The following is a 17,055-nucleotide window of genomic DNA, read 5'->3' on the forward strand; positions in this document are numbered from 1 at the left end:
AGCAGAGAAAAATCCCTGAGTGGTACACAGAGCAAGCAGAAGTAAATGTTTGCCAGATTAACTGTTAGCTGCAGCTGCTTGACTTTATGCATGTGTTCTGAAAAAAACCATGAATAATACCAGTCTTATAAATGTAGTGAACTTTCCTAACATGAAAAATAAAATCTTATGTATGCTGCCAAGCCTGCCTAGAAACTTTCTGTTTAAATTTTTTACAACCTAGGAAAAGGATTTCCCCCAAGTCCATCTACCAAATATTCAGGCAATAAGAGGAGGTCATTTGATGTCTAATCAAGGGCTCTTTTTTTTTGGATGTGTAAATTGATCCAGTATTTTAAGATGATTACAGATTTTCCAATGGGGGAAAATTAAAACTGTCATGGAAACAGAAGAGATAATAATTTCATCTGGCCAAGGTCTGTCTTTACTTGCAAACAGCCTGCAGGACCAACAGCACTGGCAAGTCAAAACAGGTTAGTACTTAACAGCACAAAAATTAGAAATACAGAAAAGATCAATGCCACTTTCTGACCAATATGCTGCAGTCTTTAGTCAGAAGCACAGTACAAGGAGATTCATTTCAGAGCAACCCCAAGTGAACCATCGGCAAATATTCCCCTCAGAACTGGGGCTGGGCTTTTGTTTTGCAGCATTGATAAAAGGACAAATGATGCACACATCTCCCAAAATTGTAACATCGTATGCTTGTTCCCATGGATGAACTTTCTCTCTTTTATTTAATGAAGCAAACACTGGAACAGTGGTTTTCATTATTATTTCATCTCTTTATTTCCCCTGGCTATTAGTAATTCCATGGTAAATGTAAGCAACCCACAAGTGCTTTGCCACATCAACAAGCAAATAACCATAGCTACAGTTACATGCAGGAGACTTAGTATCAAAAATACACATTTTCCAGTGGTTTTGGGCTCCATTTACCCTTCCAAAAATTTAAGAACTAATAGGACATTCTTCAAGTGATATACACTTGATGCATGCTGGAAATACCCTAGGTTTAGATGACCGTGCTTTAAGATACAATACAGGGTGTAGGTTAACAAAGAGAGCGTGACATCACATGTCACAGGAGACCAAAGGATCTTCTGAGAGTAAGGACTGAGCTCTGGGCTGATGTAATGAACTTCGCCACAGTAGAGAGCAGATTTCTGATAGAAGGAATACCAGATTAAATCCCAAATGCTGCGCTAAACAGGATTTTACCACATTGATTTTTAGGCATATTACAGGACCAAATTAAGTAAGGTGTGAGTTGAACTCTGACTAGGAAAAATTTGCAAGAAAGATAAACTGTGATACTCCTATGTACTTCAAACAGCCAGGAATCTTTCTAAAATAAATAAATATCATATGGAGGCTGAGAACTGTGCAAAAAATTCAAGTATCGTTCTAAGCAGCTCTTGTTTATGAGCAATTAATCAGTAAGACTAGAAAAAAATCTTCAACCTTCCAGAGTTATTTCCATAAAAAAAAAACACATGGCACACTGCCAATTCTGCCAGACTATCTCCAATGAATCACTGCTTCTTGGGCCTCAAAATGATGCTGTGTCTCTTTCACTTGGCTCTGTCATCTCATTCCAAGGCTTTATCTCAACACCATACTTTACCATCACACTTATTTATTGTGTAAAGTGTTGATTAATTTTCTACATTCAGATTTCAAAGTATAGTAACAACATAATTGTTTAAATCTATTGATGTGCTTTCATTTCTTTGCAACGTCTTTAATAGCATTTTAATACTGTTTACTTTTCTCAGATAATAACAGGAACATGAAGATTTTATATATTTTAACCTTTAATATCTTCAAACTATTTATGGAGTTTGAGCAAACACTTCTCCTTAGTATGGGAAATTTTACTTTAACATATTATTTCAGCATTTTATTTAACAATATAAGCAGGTGAGGAAAGCATCCTTTTCCCATTTCAGTTTAAATGGCAGATGATGGATAAATTCTAGCTAATCTTGGAAAGAGGTGTTTAAAACAACCGACTCCTGATTAAACTCTATTACTAACTCTGGCAATTTTCTCAGCAATTATTTCAAGGACAAGGCTGAAATACTCTTTACTCTTTCCTTATTGTAAACAAACATTTCCTTGACACAATATTGTTTTCAAAAGGATTCCTAAAAAATAAATAAGGTCAAAGAAGCTGGACAAAGTGATTGATTTTTCAGAGAACTACACATGCAATAACACATATTTAGAAAAGTAACAAGAGGAGATTACTGAACATATACTATACTTTCCTCCATTTGTAGGAAAAGTAAACCCAACTAGCTCTGCTTCACTGTTTCTACAGGAGCAATGATGCCTGCCTTCAGCTCAGTCCCTGCAAAAGCAGGATCTGATAAGGACATTTTTGAGAGCCATCTGACCAACCATGGCTTAAAGCTGTATTTCTAACATGAAAGACATAGCAATTAAAGGTAATTTGGCATAAAAGAGAAGGCTATCTTCCATCCTGCAATAGATTCACCAGGTTCAATCTGCAAACAACTGAAAAGTTGGAAACACCAGCGGAGACAATAGGAGGAAGAGTATCAAAAGCATGAATTATATTTCTCCTTTTTCGCTTCATTTTTCTCACACCTTTTTCACTTCATCCATCCTCCCCTCTTTCAGCTCCCTGTCTGCTTGCAGGAATTACTTCTCTTTCCTATCCAAGACCTGATTATCCTATTAGTAAACCATCTGATTAAAACCATGTAACACATAGGGGACTACAGATTTATATGGTGCTTAGAATTAATACTGCACGTCTCAAGAGTATAATTAATTACTTATTTCCTTTGGCAGAGGAAAAAGAATTCATATATTCTACAATATCAGATTTTAAAGACGTGTTTTTATATACCTAGATTTGCTTAAGGTCCTACTCTTTTTCAGATCAGTCATATTCAGGAATTGAAATATTAAGTGACCGTCAGTGGAAACAACACTCACTAAATTGTGCTCACATGGATGTCACTCTACAATTTGATAAAAAAAAAAAATTAAAAATTTAAATTCCTGAAAAGATTTACAATTAATTTAAAAAGTACTGAAGCACAAATCTTTTCAATGAACCTAGTATTCCAGCAAAGTCTGAGAAAGATCACACCAAAAAAGCAACATTCAAGTATACAGGAACACATAATTAGCACTGGAAATACTGTCTAAACACATAGCACAAGAGAAGACAGCTCTCTGCTGCAACTGTCCATAGAACTGGCAATTTTGTGACTAAACAGAAATGGCACATATATTTTGCAGTGTATCCATTAGTGAGGGACAACACTAAGCACTCCTGAGTTGAAGCAGAAATGTACTGGTGGAGTATTGTGAAAAACAAAAGATTCAGTAAATCCCCTTGGCTAATTGCAAAGGATCTTTCTTTACTCCCCGAGCCCTGCGAGCAACTGGGAGCAGCTCATCTTCACAACGGAGAGAAACTGAAGCAGCTTGCTGCACATTGGCCAAACAGCAGTTATTTTCCTATGAATCTGCCTGCATTTTGGAGCAGAAGATGACATTTGCTTTACAGAGGATCAAACTGTTCCCTTGTGTTAGGTGTTTGTTCCCAATCAAAACCACACAGCATAAATGCAAGTCCTGAAAATCAATGCAATATTGAAAATTACAGAAAACACTTCAGGAACTAAAAAATTGTTTATGATGCACTTAAATGTAATTAGAAACTGAATTTTGCAAGTGAATTAAAACATGTTATTTCTAAAAAGAACCTCCATATTTTAAGGCCCTGTTAAAAAAATTTCCAACTACACGGGCCCATAAGTAAAAGTTGTAAAAATACTGCATTTATCTTCATAAAACATTTTTACAGTCTTTGCACTCACTATAATTAAATATATGCATCAGAAACCTTCTTTCATTGCAGATATTTTGTATGTCTGTATGAGACATCTATGATAGCATATAATAAACCTTGCATCTCACCACAAATTTATAGACAATGTTGCACACAAGAACTAGAAACCACAGTGGATTTTCTGGGAGAAGCAGGGGACAAAATAAAACAAAACACTTGATTCTCATTTAGTCCTATTCCTAATTTTGATGTTAACTGTTTACAACTGTGTAGTTTTTTCCATGGAAAAAGGAAAAACTCCTGTACCCCACACAAGGGAGCAGCAAATACAGGCAAGGAGGTTCCCAGCACAGCTCTAAGGCTTTCGACTTTTGCGAAGTCCACTCTGATTAGAACAAAGCTGAAAGATGGACACAGGCAGAGAGCAATCAGCAGCTATAAAGGTATCTGGCCAAAGACAAAGGCTTAAGCCTAACCCATTTTAGGCTTTCTGCTCATTCCATATGCCATCCACCACAACAGAAGAGTCTCCAACTGCATCTTTACCAAAAATCCTTCACCAGTTTCACTAAATGCTTAAAAACCCCTCACACCTCTGCCTGTCCAAACAACTGAGCCCCTGCCTCCTCCTCCTCGCCCTCCTCTGCATGGTGGCAGCTCTGTCACCTGCAGAAACCCCCCGGCTCAGCCAAGCACGAGTCCTGTCACACCTTTTGAAGGCCCCGCTACAAAATGACGGACCTGACCTGCCAAAGGTGACTGAGTGATGGTTGTGGCAGACACTGAGCAACTGGAAAGCCCCATTCCTCCTCTCCCCTGGCAGAACCAGAGAAGCACATAGCCAGCAGCAACGGGAATGCCAACAGCTGCCCCTCCCCAGGGATGCCACCCACCCCCCTTCAGAGCTTCCATCTCCCTTGTTCTCTCGCAGCAGGCCACGTTTGACCTCTCAAGACACCTCTCAACACCCCCCCATCATCTTAGCAAGCTCCAAAGCAATACTGGCAATCATCTCAGCAGACATCAGGTATGAGACCCCATCTTCAAAATTTCCACCGCTCCTTGGAAAAGGATGTGTTGACTTCAGCCGCATGCAGAGTAACATCAAACAATTCAAGGCTTTAAAGAGAGCTCCTACCCTTCTGTTTTTTATAAAGAATTACATTTAGTTGTCTCCCCCCGCCCTGTTAATTTTCTCTTACCGTGCTACAAAAAGTATAAACGGACATGTCAGAAGAGCATTAAGATGTTTTGCCTGTTTGTTTTGGTTAGAGGGTGTGTGGGGTTTTTTTTAAACACATGGCAACATTTTGACTTCTATTCTTAGAAACCATTTGAGGCAAAAAAGGGCCCATGAAAGAACTGAAGTCCACAAATGAACTTCCTTTCTGACAGCTTTTTCTCAGCCATCTCCCCTCCAGTCATGCCTGCCAAAATCCCATGCTTTATAGGGGCATCTGTTCTATTCTCTCCAGGCCAAAAAAGGAGACTTTTCAAACTCTTACTACAGCCAAGGAAATCTATAGCTCAATGAGCCTAATGTGATTTTTTCTCCCCCCATGTCTGCAGCTCCACAAGTGCCATCCGAAGGGAAAGTCCCTTTCTCCCCCCAACCCCTTCCTCCATCCCCATGCTCCCAACCCAGGCCTTTTCTAAAAGCTGTCCTTCCTCCTCCCACTCCCCATCCAACTGCTTTTTACCACGACGGAGGAACTGAGAACTATTTACTACTTACTGATTTATGAGCCACAAATGAAACTCTGCATCAACAGCTGAACCGACATATTCCTATGAATACCTGCACTGCTGTAAGTTCCTCGCCCTGCTGTGAACTTGGTATACTTCATACAACAAGAAATACATAAGAAACAGCTGCTTTCCCATGCCAGTACTACTCCTGGAGTAGTATCACAACACAGGCAGTCTCAGTGGATTTGACTAAGAGCTGATTCACTTTGCTCAGTACAAACAGCAGGTCACCCTGAAACTGTGTGTGACTACAAACCAGGATTTGGAGTCGCACACTGGCCTTCAGAGGAAAGTTTGGTTGCTCTCACTATCACCAGAAGAACAAAGCAGTACACACATCATACTCCCTACACCAACCTTGCTGTAATTTGGTTTTATCCAAGTGCAATGCATTTCTTTCAATAACTTACAATTTATGGTGAAAAACATAGGGCACCACAATTGTATCAATTCCCCGTGAAATAACAGTTTTGATGTGTTTGAAATAAGCAGACTTTCTAGAATTTATCACTTGTAAGGCTTCAATGCAACCACAACAGCGAGCACAGGCCACAAGCATCACTGATGTGGCTTTCAGTGAAATCTGCAGAAAGAGACCAGGAAAAAACCTAAAAAAAACAACTCCAGACATTTGCATAAAAAAATAGGAGATGAGAAAATTAAGCTGAGCAGCAGGTATATATGTTAATGTATTACAATCAGTATTTGCACAATACCTCTAAAAGTGCCTCACATACCTCATTTCTTATGGGTCAAAGCCAATGGCAAGTCTGCAAAGCCCTTTTTTCTCTCTACAAGCAAAACATGTCTCATAATTTGAGGCCCACAAAGGATGTAAGAAGATATTAATAGGCAAATGAGCCCTATTTGTAATCATTTATTTAGATTTTCTGGCTAGCCACAATCTTGTTCACATATATTCTTCAAGAAGCAGGAATAGTCCTAGCAGGTTAAATACACGTAGGTTTTCAGCCTATGATTGTTAGCACTGGGCATGAAGACCAAAGCTAGTATCTTTGCCCACTCCACACCAGTTCTTTGTGGCTCAGCCTGTAAATGCACAGCCTCACTAGCAGGCTGCATCTATGAGCTGAATACATAAGCACTTCCCCTCATGAAAAGATAAAATAATTAAAAATCAAAGCTAAGCTCTACACGTGGAAGAAAAAAGGCAATTAAAACAAGAGGAATACATTTCTGACACGGCCCAGTTCTCTGGTGAAATCAAGATTAAGAGGCATGTTTATGAGCAAAGCTAAGTCAATATTTTCAAATTGGTTTTTAGAGCAAATTTTAGTTTTACCATTCATAAAATTCAATAGGTAATTACACAGCTAGTCAAAAGTCCTTAGAGGAAAGCAGAAGAATGATGAATTCCCTACATAATTATTTATAGCTGTGTTTTTGAGTGAACACAGTATAACAGGCATCAAGCCAATATTTAAAGGAAAAAAAAACAGATTTGTAGATCCTTAAATATTTCTGTAAGCCAGTCCATAGACAACAGCCTATTTCACAATTTAATCTGCCTTTGCAATACATAAAAATCCCAACAACTTAGCCTGCCTCTCTGATTAATCATTACGATTTAAAATAAAACCTTGACAAAGACAGGTCCGGAAGCACAACCACAAAATATGTAATGCTATCAGAACATGCAATTTGCCTAAAATAATGTTCCTGGGAAGTGCCATAGTGTCGAGTGCAAAACATGTTGTCTGATCTGTATTTTGAAGAAACCCTTGGGAACAAAGCCATTACCAAGCATCAGTCAAAATGGCAACAACTAGAACTCAAATCCAATTCAGTCTTTCATAACTAACCCTAAGAACAAGCTGCTTATCACTCCAAAGCTCAAAAAAGATGATGAAAACCATATAACACAATGTCCTTTGGTTCCCTAAAGACATTATTACATTTAGTTAGGAGCTGATTGCTGTGCAATGATGCTTCTGCTTTCCAAATACACAGCTTAATTGCCAATACAACTTCACAAGAAAACAGAGAGGAAAAAAATTCCCTCTCCTGGTATTGAAAAGACAAGCAGTAGTTGATAGCAAATAAAAAGAAGGCCAAATTGTTGTTATTTTTTTAAGCTCAAATATCATCAATAACATGCTGCAGACAAAACTAAACAAACATTTTTTGTAACAAACAAATAGAACACGATCCAAACATTCCCTTAAAATCTCACACATATTATAGTGTCACAAGTAAAAATTATAATAAAAATCTATATCAATACATAAAATTCACAGCACAAAGGAGCTTTAACTGGACTGAAAATAATGGGGGCTTAATTTGTATATTATATACAGATGCTTTTGCTCCAGTTTAAGTCTTCTTTTATACACAACAGAAACAATACTGGATAAATTGCTCTGCTCTATTTCAGCACTCCACAAAACAGATTTAAATGGAAAAGATCATTGAACACAGGGCTGTGCAGACCACATTTCATTCTTCTTATACAACAGCAGGAGTTTTCAAGCAATTTGAATGTTACTTAGTTTCATTTGAAGGAGACAGCACAAAGTTGGTATAATTTTTATTACTGTAGCATGTGTTATGCATAGCAAGAAAGTTGCCTGGTATATATATTGGAGCAAGAGGGGCATATGTCTTTAACAAAATACTAAAACCCAGACAATAGAGTTTATCAATGTTAGCAATAAACATGAAGTCCCTCCATCTTGCAGCAGCTATAACTTAAATGCCCAACAGCTCTGTGGATTCAAAAGATGGAATCCTATATCCTTGCTCTTGCCAAATGCCTCAATTGCCTTCCAAGTGCACAACATTTCCTTAGGACTAGACGTATTTGTCTTCTTTTATCCAGCCATAATATATTTCTGTGTTAGGAACTGCCACTTTCCACTAATGCTTATGACAAGAACCTGCACACCTCTCACAGCTGCCCCAGCTCAGGGATAGGCCAGCTAAATATGACACAAAAGCGCCTTGCAAACATTCTTTCTTCTTTATGAGGAATGCAGACAGATCCTGGTGATAAATGTTCAGGACAGCCCTGGGATTCCTTCTTCAGTGCAGAGGGAAGTACTTATAGAGATGCACAATAAAGTGGCAGGAGAAGTTAAGAAGTAAATGAGAAAGGAAACAGGAACTGAGGGAGGGAAAGGAGGTTGGAGAAACAAAAGGCAGCTATAGGCATCATAAGCATTGCTGAAACAAACAGGTTGCATGTATCCTATGTCTCGATCAAAACCCCCATTAAACAACTCCACAAATTCATTTTTAATCAAGAACTTATTTCTTGGTTTTAATACAGCACTAAAATAAAATAACAGGAAATTAACAGTACATCACTGACTCTATGGACTCTATGGGGTTTAAATTCATTTGTCTGCCCTGCTTTTCTGCAATTTTCATCCATCTTCGAAAAAGACAAAATTATTGTAATTATATCTTTTTCCTGAAAATAAATGGTGATTGCAAAACAAGTATGTTCATTTATACCATGTTAAATATCCTACAAGATAGCTGGAGATAAACAATATGCATACCATGAGAGTTTCTGGGAAGGGCACAGCAGCTGAGCCAGCAGAAAACTCTGCCCCCATTCTGTTTAATATCTGGAACACTGGGCACCCTGGTCATGTTGGTGGCAACCCTTCCTTAGTACAAGAGAAACCAAGCTGTCCCAGGAGAAGAATCAGAGCAGGAAAGCCTGCTGAAGATGGAATCCAAGCTCTGACATAAATGTCTCAGCAGCAACTGTGAAGAGGCATTTATTTCTCTCATACATCTGCTACAACTTGAATGGCTCTGTCTGTACATTACTTGGTAGGAATGTTTTGTGGGGATTTTTTTTAAATTTACTCTGCACAATTTCATGTAACGTATTTCTTCATTAATTAATTTATTCATTAACATCCCTTCATTATCTTCAGTGACAATACAGTTTCAAAGCTGAGTTTTGCTTCAGCAATCTATGACATCTCTAATTTTTCACAGAAGCTACTCACCTTTCAATCATTTGTATTACATCACTTGAGTAACTACTAAATTTTGTTTCATGGAAATTTATAAATGTCTTCTGTAAAAATCTACACTTGAAGTCACACTCCTTTTAAAGCCCTCAGAAAGATACAGACACACTTAGCCTACAGCTCACCAAACCAGCTTCCTATGGTAGTTCTGGAGATTTGATAAATCATGCCTCACATTCTGTAGAGACAACCAGATCTCCAACGACTACAGGAGCCCACCTCAACATCACTACTTGGTTTGATGATCCACCTCCTTGTGGATCCTCTTTGCCCTGCTTCTCACCATGACGAGAAGCAAGAGGAGACACTTGAGACCAACTTCAGATTTCATTTAGGTAAACAAGAAAGGCAAAGAAGCATGTGCAGCTGGTGTAAAATAAACACTCACACTCTGCTAAAAATGTTCCAGGCTGAATTGAATATCCACAAGGAGCTAAGGAAAACAGCAACACAGAATTCCTTACAAAGATTCCTTGGAACGGAGAGATCCTGTTGCTACTCTCAAACACTACTTAGACTCACAGTATTTTAAGACAGGACAAAATGTTCCAAACAAGTAATTTACTTGATCCAGGGTTTCCACCTTGATATAGTATACTGGCAATGAAAACTCCCATGATCAATTCATATTTCATGTCTATGTCCAACAAATACTGAAATGTAATAAAGACCTGACTTTATCAAATCCACAGCATACCAAAAACCCTACCAATACAATCACAGCAGGACAAAATCAAAGAATTTTGTACACAGGAGATGTGTACTGATACAATCAATGCAACATCAATGGAGTCATTAAATAATTTGGGATGAAGGGATATGAAGAACAAGCCAGTAGAGAAGGAGGTGTGAAGCCTGCTTATGGTAAAAAAAAGCTCCCTCTGCTATGAAAGCTCCCAAATTCCAGAAGCTCTCTGAAAAAGATGGCAAGGTCTGCATTGAAGACACCATAGTTTGAATCAGCTGGGCATGAAGAACTATGTTTCAGCCTGCACAGGCTTAGCCACTGCTGTGCTCTGGGTACCATTTCTGCTCTCCAAGCTGTCAGCCATGCATCCATTGACACACACCCTCCTTCCTCAGAAGCACAGCAGCAGCAGAGCCACCCTGGGCTCTGGATACACTTCCAGCCACCCTCTGCTGGCCAGAATGAGCTGTCCTGCAAGCACCCACACTGGTCTGGGATCCCCATGGGATCCACCAAGATCTCTCCCTTTGCAGCAGACACACAGGCACCCAGGCACAGAAGCCTACAGCACCATCCCATCTTCTACAGGCTCTTTCCAGCATCAGTGCAATGGGAACAAATGCTGCCAAGGATTTCCCCTCCAAGCCATGCCTCAAAATAACACTGGGATGTGGGAGGAAAGCATCTAGGTTAACACTGCCTCATGCAGCAGTGTTAGCACTATTTTAAGCAGGAAAACCCTGAGGATTGGTAGGGTTTTGATTCTTTCTTCCAAATGTTGCCACTTTAGGGACTTCCATCAGACTCGGCCTCCTCCACCAGCTTTAATCACCTGATAGCATTAGAGTAACAAAAATAAGGGTAACTACTATACATGGAAAGGAATGAGAAATGAAAAAGTATTTTTATGCCAAGATCAAAACAATAGCAACCAAGTATTTTTCATTGTGCCAGAAGAGACTTCTGCTATTTCTCAGACTACAGCATCAGTCTGAGTTGACAACTTACAAAAAATAAATTAAAAATCATATTTTGAACATTTACACCAGCAAGCCATCCACTCTTGCAGAAGCTGAAAACCCATACCTGGCGTACAAAACTGTTGGAGGTAGTGTCAGAAGATGTACTCCCATCTGATCCTTTAAATCGGTTTTTTCTTCTTGCCCCTTTACCATAGGACTGTTTAAAAAAAATAAAAACAAAAAAACACAGATTAGAGAAACAGCACTACAGCATTAGTCTGTGTTGCACAGAAAGCTTCCAGTGTCTCCTAGGCTAGCAGGGATTCAGATTATCAGCTTTGTGTCAATCAATAACACATATTCAGTAAGTAACTGATGGGATGTATGTACAACTGCTCACCAGGCTTGGTCAATTGAGCCCTAAATGTTTTGCTGTTGTTGGGTTTTTTTCACATTTGGGTTCAGAAACATATTTATAGACTCACACAGATATAGCACTATTTACCTAAGTCACAGCGATTAAAAAGTACAGTTTGTTGTGCAGCTAGTTTAAATAAACAAAGCAGGAAAGGAGGTTCTGGGGCAGTCTCCAGCACATCACAGCTATGAGCCAAGTCAGCTGAGGGAACATTAAACAGCAAGAAGTGACAAACAACTTGTTGATACAATCTTACAACTGAGGGAGATTTTACAATACTAATTTTTTTTACAGTAAGTTCAAGAAAGTAAAAGCAGTGTAACAATAATAAAAGGACTATATGTGTAACTGGGAGAGGGGTAATACGCTACTAAAAAGCAAGGCATCTTTTATCTACTTTTATCTACTAGGAATTTAAAGAGACATGAGGAGAAAGCTATGGCTGTCTACAACAAACTTTAAAACTATGGTTTAGAAATACAGAAAATCATGGTTTAGAAACAAAGCAAATGCATACATGTGTTCACAAAAAGCCATTATTTCGTGCATTAAACATGGATCATCAATAAATATTTTTACATTAAATTACCAGGGAAAAAAAGAAATAGTTCAAAACTCTATTATTTGCAACTAGTTATTTCTGTGTAAGTGAGTGCAAACTGTGTAGACTGTAAACTCTGCCATGACACCACCTCTGGGCTCTGCAACCTTCAGAGCTTTGGGCCTGAGTTTACTGGTTCTCAGTAGGGAAAGAGGGCTCCAGTGCAGGCTGAAACACTTAAAATCTCATACTGGCAGATTTTTAATATTGTGTTTTCAAAATGTGAGTGCTGTTCTTAACAGTAACACATACAGTAAGTGTGATTAAATATTTTGCAGTCAGAGACTATCTGAGGAGGACTACAGATAACCACTTCTAACTTCAGATCACTTGACAAATCCAGGTAACTTGCCTCCATCAGATGCAAGAGAACAGTCTCAAACTCTAACTGCGTTGATTCTGGGTGAGTTTGGAGCACTAGATGAAATCTAATGTGCCAATCTTTTAGGAAGGATGACTCAAGGAACAGTAGTTCTGTCAGCTGGACTCTCATTCTCAGCAAAAACAGTATCTGTTATCTCACTAACCTAACAATGACCTACAACAAAAGCAATGTTGTACCCCCCAAAAAACAGATTCATGGGAAAGACATTTTGCCAAGCTCATATGATTTTTTTCAAAACTGCAAAACAGCCATGTAAGAAATTTCTGAAAGGCACCCAAATTGATTCTGCGCATGCTGGTTAGGGCAGAACTATACAAAAATCAGCATGTTGAAGATTATGGGAGTGAAAATAGGACTTTCTGATGAGTCTAGGAATGTAACCCAGCAGGTCTCAAAATACAAAATTAAATTTCAATCAGGAATAGTTTTACATAGTTGCATTTCTAAAAGGAATCTTGTATAACTGAAGAACTTGCTGGAAATGAAAAGGTCTTTCTGGATCAAAAAGAGTAATTAGTAGATGAGAACCACTGTTACAACCAAATTATTGAAAATATTTTCCAGTTATAATAGACAGTTCTACCAGAATCATCTTTTTACACCTAGTATAATACAATTAATATAATATTCCACCTAATATAATATCAAAGTACCTAAAATACATAAAAAGTATCTCTGACAGCAGTATTCTTCAACTATAACAACATCTTTAAATCAAAATTTACCTGCTCTGAATGGTTCCCATTCAGTTAATTGTCTAGGATTACACACTAATATTCTGAATTCCTTTCCTACAATTTTTTGTGGAAGAATATAGAAATACACTTACAAAAAAAGAAACTATTTCTAACATTCACAAAGGAGCTCAAGAATATAAAGCATCTACATGAAGACCACACTACCTAGGCAATTTCATTAATAGTGTACAGTACAATATTGTGTAATTCCCAAGGAGATAATTAAAAACTTGTACACATATTCTCTCTCACAGTCATACATTTTGTATTTGTCTCTAGTTTCAACAACATTTATTTTATTTAAAGTATTATAGCGCTCAGTTTGCTAACACAAAAAAACTAGGAGAGACAAAAGAGGGACTGAGTCTAGAGTGATGACAATAAAACAAATAAGAGCAGTAAAAGAATATGTTACAAGTACAGATAGAGAAGCCTGCCTTATATCTGTGTAGCAATGACTAAAAGCATTTATTTCTGGCAACATCACAGCAAATGCAGCTCAGGCTAAAACTCACCTTGATTTTTTGAGGAGGTTTTTTTGTGCACAGCAACATGCTTATTTTTGTTCTACTGTTCTATAAGTGAAAACTCTCCAGAAGCATAAGCTACATACTAACTTTAAACACAAAAAACCTGTTGACATGATGGCAGGCTGTGGCTACAGATTGTAGTCAGAATCAGTTTTACACCTGCTTCTTTGCACAGAGCAGTTTTCAGTCAGAAGAATTGGGGACAACTTGGATATGTGAGAAAACTGGGATTTGATGACTCTTTTCATTATTTTAAAGGATGCTAATTGGGGACTACATTTGTTTTCCATGCCTTTTAAGCTTATTCCCACAGTCAGAAACGCCTGAAACCATCTTCTGAAGATGAGATTAGCCTTCCATAATCCCATAATCAAAACAATCTTGTATATTTATTAAAAATTATTAATTTTCTCTGCCATGTGGAGAAGCTTGAATACTTATCCTGTCAGGATCATTATGTTTTGCTTCTTCATGTGTATTTTTTTCCAAAAGATTTTAATATGACAACGAGGTCTTTGTAAATAATAAATAGATAAAATACATAATGATCTCTCACAGTTACTTTCAATTCTCAGGGAAAAAAAAAAAGATAATATCTTTGCCCAGTACATTACTGTGATTTTCATGTTAAAATACATTCCCTTATCTGTGTTCTGTGCAGCAGTTGGCTGCAATTAGGCAGCTAAAAATAAAGGGCTGAATCACGACATGAGGACATTGGCCAGTAAAAGCAGCAGCGCAGGGCAGACGTTCCTAACCTGTACCACAGCTGTACCTAACAGAGCAACCACTGCAGACCAAACAACTCAGCACCCCAGTATGCAACACAATGGTGGCAGCCTCCAAACCCAGCAGGGCAGGGCTGGCACACCATCATCTGTCCCAGCTGACCTGCTTACAACTGACTCCAGCCCTGTGAACAAGCCTGTTCATAAAAAAAAGTTTGCTGACAGTAACATTCTTACTGGATTTCAGCAGAGCATCTTACTCAAACATAAAGCTCTGTATACATGTGTTTAATGTGTTTACAAGTTCAAAAGTGTAGTTTCATATATTAGTTAGAGGTGTGAAATTCCTTTAAAATTGGCTGAGTTGCCAAAGACAAGAAATGAAACACACATGTTTATGTTCTAAAGCTTCACAAAATACCTGGAAAACAATGTAAAACCTTACCAAAAAAAAACAAAAAAACATACCCAAACCAAAATAGTTTTGTAAAAACCATTTCATCAACCAAGCAAAGAAAGACTCAGCTTTCCAACTCTGATTAGAAACTCTGTAAATTGTGCAACCGTTATTCAACCCATATAATCAAGTGAAATATGGGAATCATATGAAGTATTGAAGCACACACTGCAGTTTACTGATAATTAACAGTTTTATGTACAAGTACTTGTTACTGTAAACAGATGAGATCAATGCTGCTCAGTGACACCCTTTAATTTTAATGAGGTTCTGTCTCAACACATAAAACACATGCATCCATAACATTTAATTCTATAACACACATGACAAGCAGAAGGCATCGTTTATCCCTGTAGGCAAAATACTGTCATCTGGAAGAGGAAATATGAAACATTTAAAATTACCAACTATTTACAACCAAGGTCTTCAGTGAGTGTCTTAAAATGCCCTTCACCAGTAACCACTCTAATGGTATTTTATAGCAAAGCAGTGGTGAGGACTATACAAAGGATGAATGTGAACCTTAACTATTTATCATAGGTAAAACAGCACCAGTCATTGAGACTGATGGCAGGTGGCAGACGTAAACACTTAAAAACTGGTCTCATGAAGGAAGGGTACAGATGATTTAGGCAGTAGAGTCACTGACACCAAGTCAGGTCCTTGAACAAAGATGGAAGAAATAAACTGGAGAAAACAAAACCAGAAAACAAAATTTCAAACCTACATTGAATCTTACATCATCACAGATGAACAAGGGACCAACTACAAAAACCAAGAGAACACCTAAAAATGTAAAAAGTGACCCCCCCCTGAAGGATTAGGGAATTGCTAGAAAGTCAGAAATGCAAATACGCACCAAGTATTTTTCCTTCCCATGCAAAAGCTTAAAAAACGTTTAAAGATGCACATGTTCCATACACAGCATGTCAGGACACTGCAGAATATGCATCCAGCTCCATCCTTTCCTTAAAAGAACAGCCACTGCCTTTTTAAGCAATTCCTTGCAACAAGGAAACAAATGCTCCTGTAGGTCAGACCCCCGGGCCCTTTCTGGCCACTAGCCAGGCTTACCACCACTCACAAGTTGAACCTTCCAGCATCAGCTGCATAGCTGCAAACCCCCCCACTCTCACTCAACAGAAAAAGACATCAATATTTCTGATTTTTGCACCACAAATCATACTGATCTTATAAAGGCTTAGAGGTCAGCTTCCTGACCAAACAGCCATGGGCTGGAAGATGGGGATGTGTTCCCCACTAATCCACAGCTCCCTTCCATGACAGGAATGAGGGCAAGGTAGGATACAACAATATATCCTGGCTTGCCTCCACCTCAGGAGCAGGGGTTTGAGTCGCCCTATGTGGTCAACATCAGCACAGCCCTGTGAAAGGCACCCTGCTCTGTGATGTATCTTCAGCCTGAGGAGCACAGACTCGTGTCCCCATAGCAGAAAAGAATCCCCAGCTTAGGTCTCAAAACCTGGATTTCTTGGATTTCTCCAAACAAACTTTTTTTTTTTTTTTTTGCTATTGGGACAAAACTCAGGAAAGACAGGACTTCCCCTCAGGCATCCTATCAGTTTGAGGATCTCCAATACAGTCATCAAGTTGATGCAAGCTACAGGGATAGTCTGCAAAGTCCATTTCACAGTCATTTCATAAAATCCTACACCTACACCAAAACAAAAATCCATCCAAACAAATAAACAAAAATCCCCAAACCTCCACAAATAATTCACTTCTCAAAACTTGCAAATATAATACATAAATAAGTATTTGACAGATGCTTTTTTTTCACCATTAAAAGAAAACTAATTTCTGCTGAGCAATCTGTAATGGTTAAATCTTAGATGCTCTTTTCTGCCGGCCTGTGATAAAGCCTTGCCAACACTGCATCTAGAAACAGCTCTATTCTTGCCAGTTCCTACACTTGTAAGCCATCTCCCAGCGCT

The 17,055-nt window shown here is 38.4% G+C and overlaps 1 protein-coding gene across 11 annotated transcripts in view; it reads right to left on the minus strand.

Annotated features, from left to right (window-relative positions):
• CACNB2 (calcium voltage-gated channel auxiliary subunit beta 2) overlaps positions 1–17,055 on the minus strand; it is a 247,207-nt gene that overhangs the window by 225,054 nt on the left and 5,098 nt on the right. For all 11 annotated transcript variants that reach the window (XM_038127523.1, XM_038127518.1, XM_038127525.1 and 8 more), the window contains exon 2: positions 11,369–11,461. In XM_038127523.1, the coding sequence (XP_037983451.1) occupies positions 11,369–11,461 (93 nt within the window). The remainder of the gene's footprint in view (positions 1–11,368; positions 11,462–17,055) is intronic.

This window comes from Motacilla alba, chromosome 2 (genome assembly GCF_015832195.1).
Source record: "Motacilla alba alba isolate MOTALB_02 chromosome 2, Motacilla_alba_V1.0_pri, whole genome shotgun sequence".
Lineage (NCBI taxonomy): Eukaryota > Metazoa > Chordata > Aves > Passeriformes > Motacillidae > Motacilla > Motacilla alba.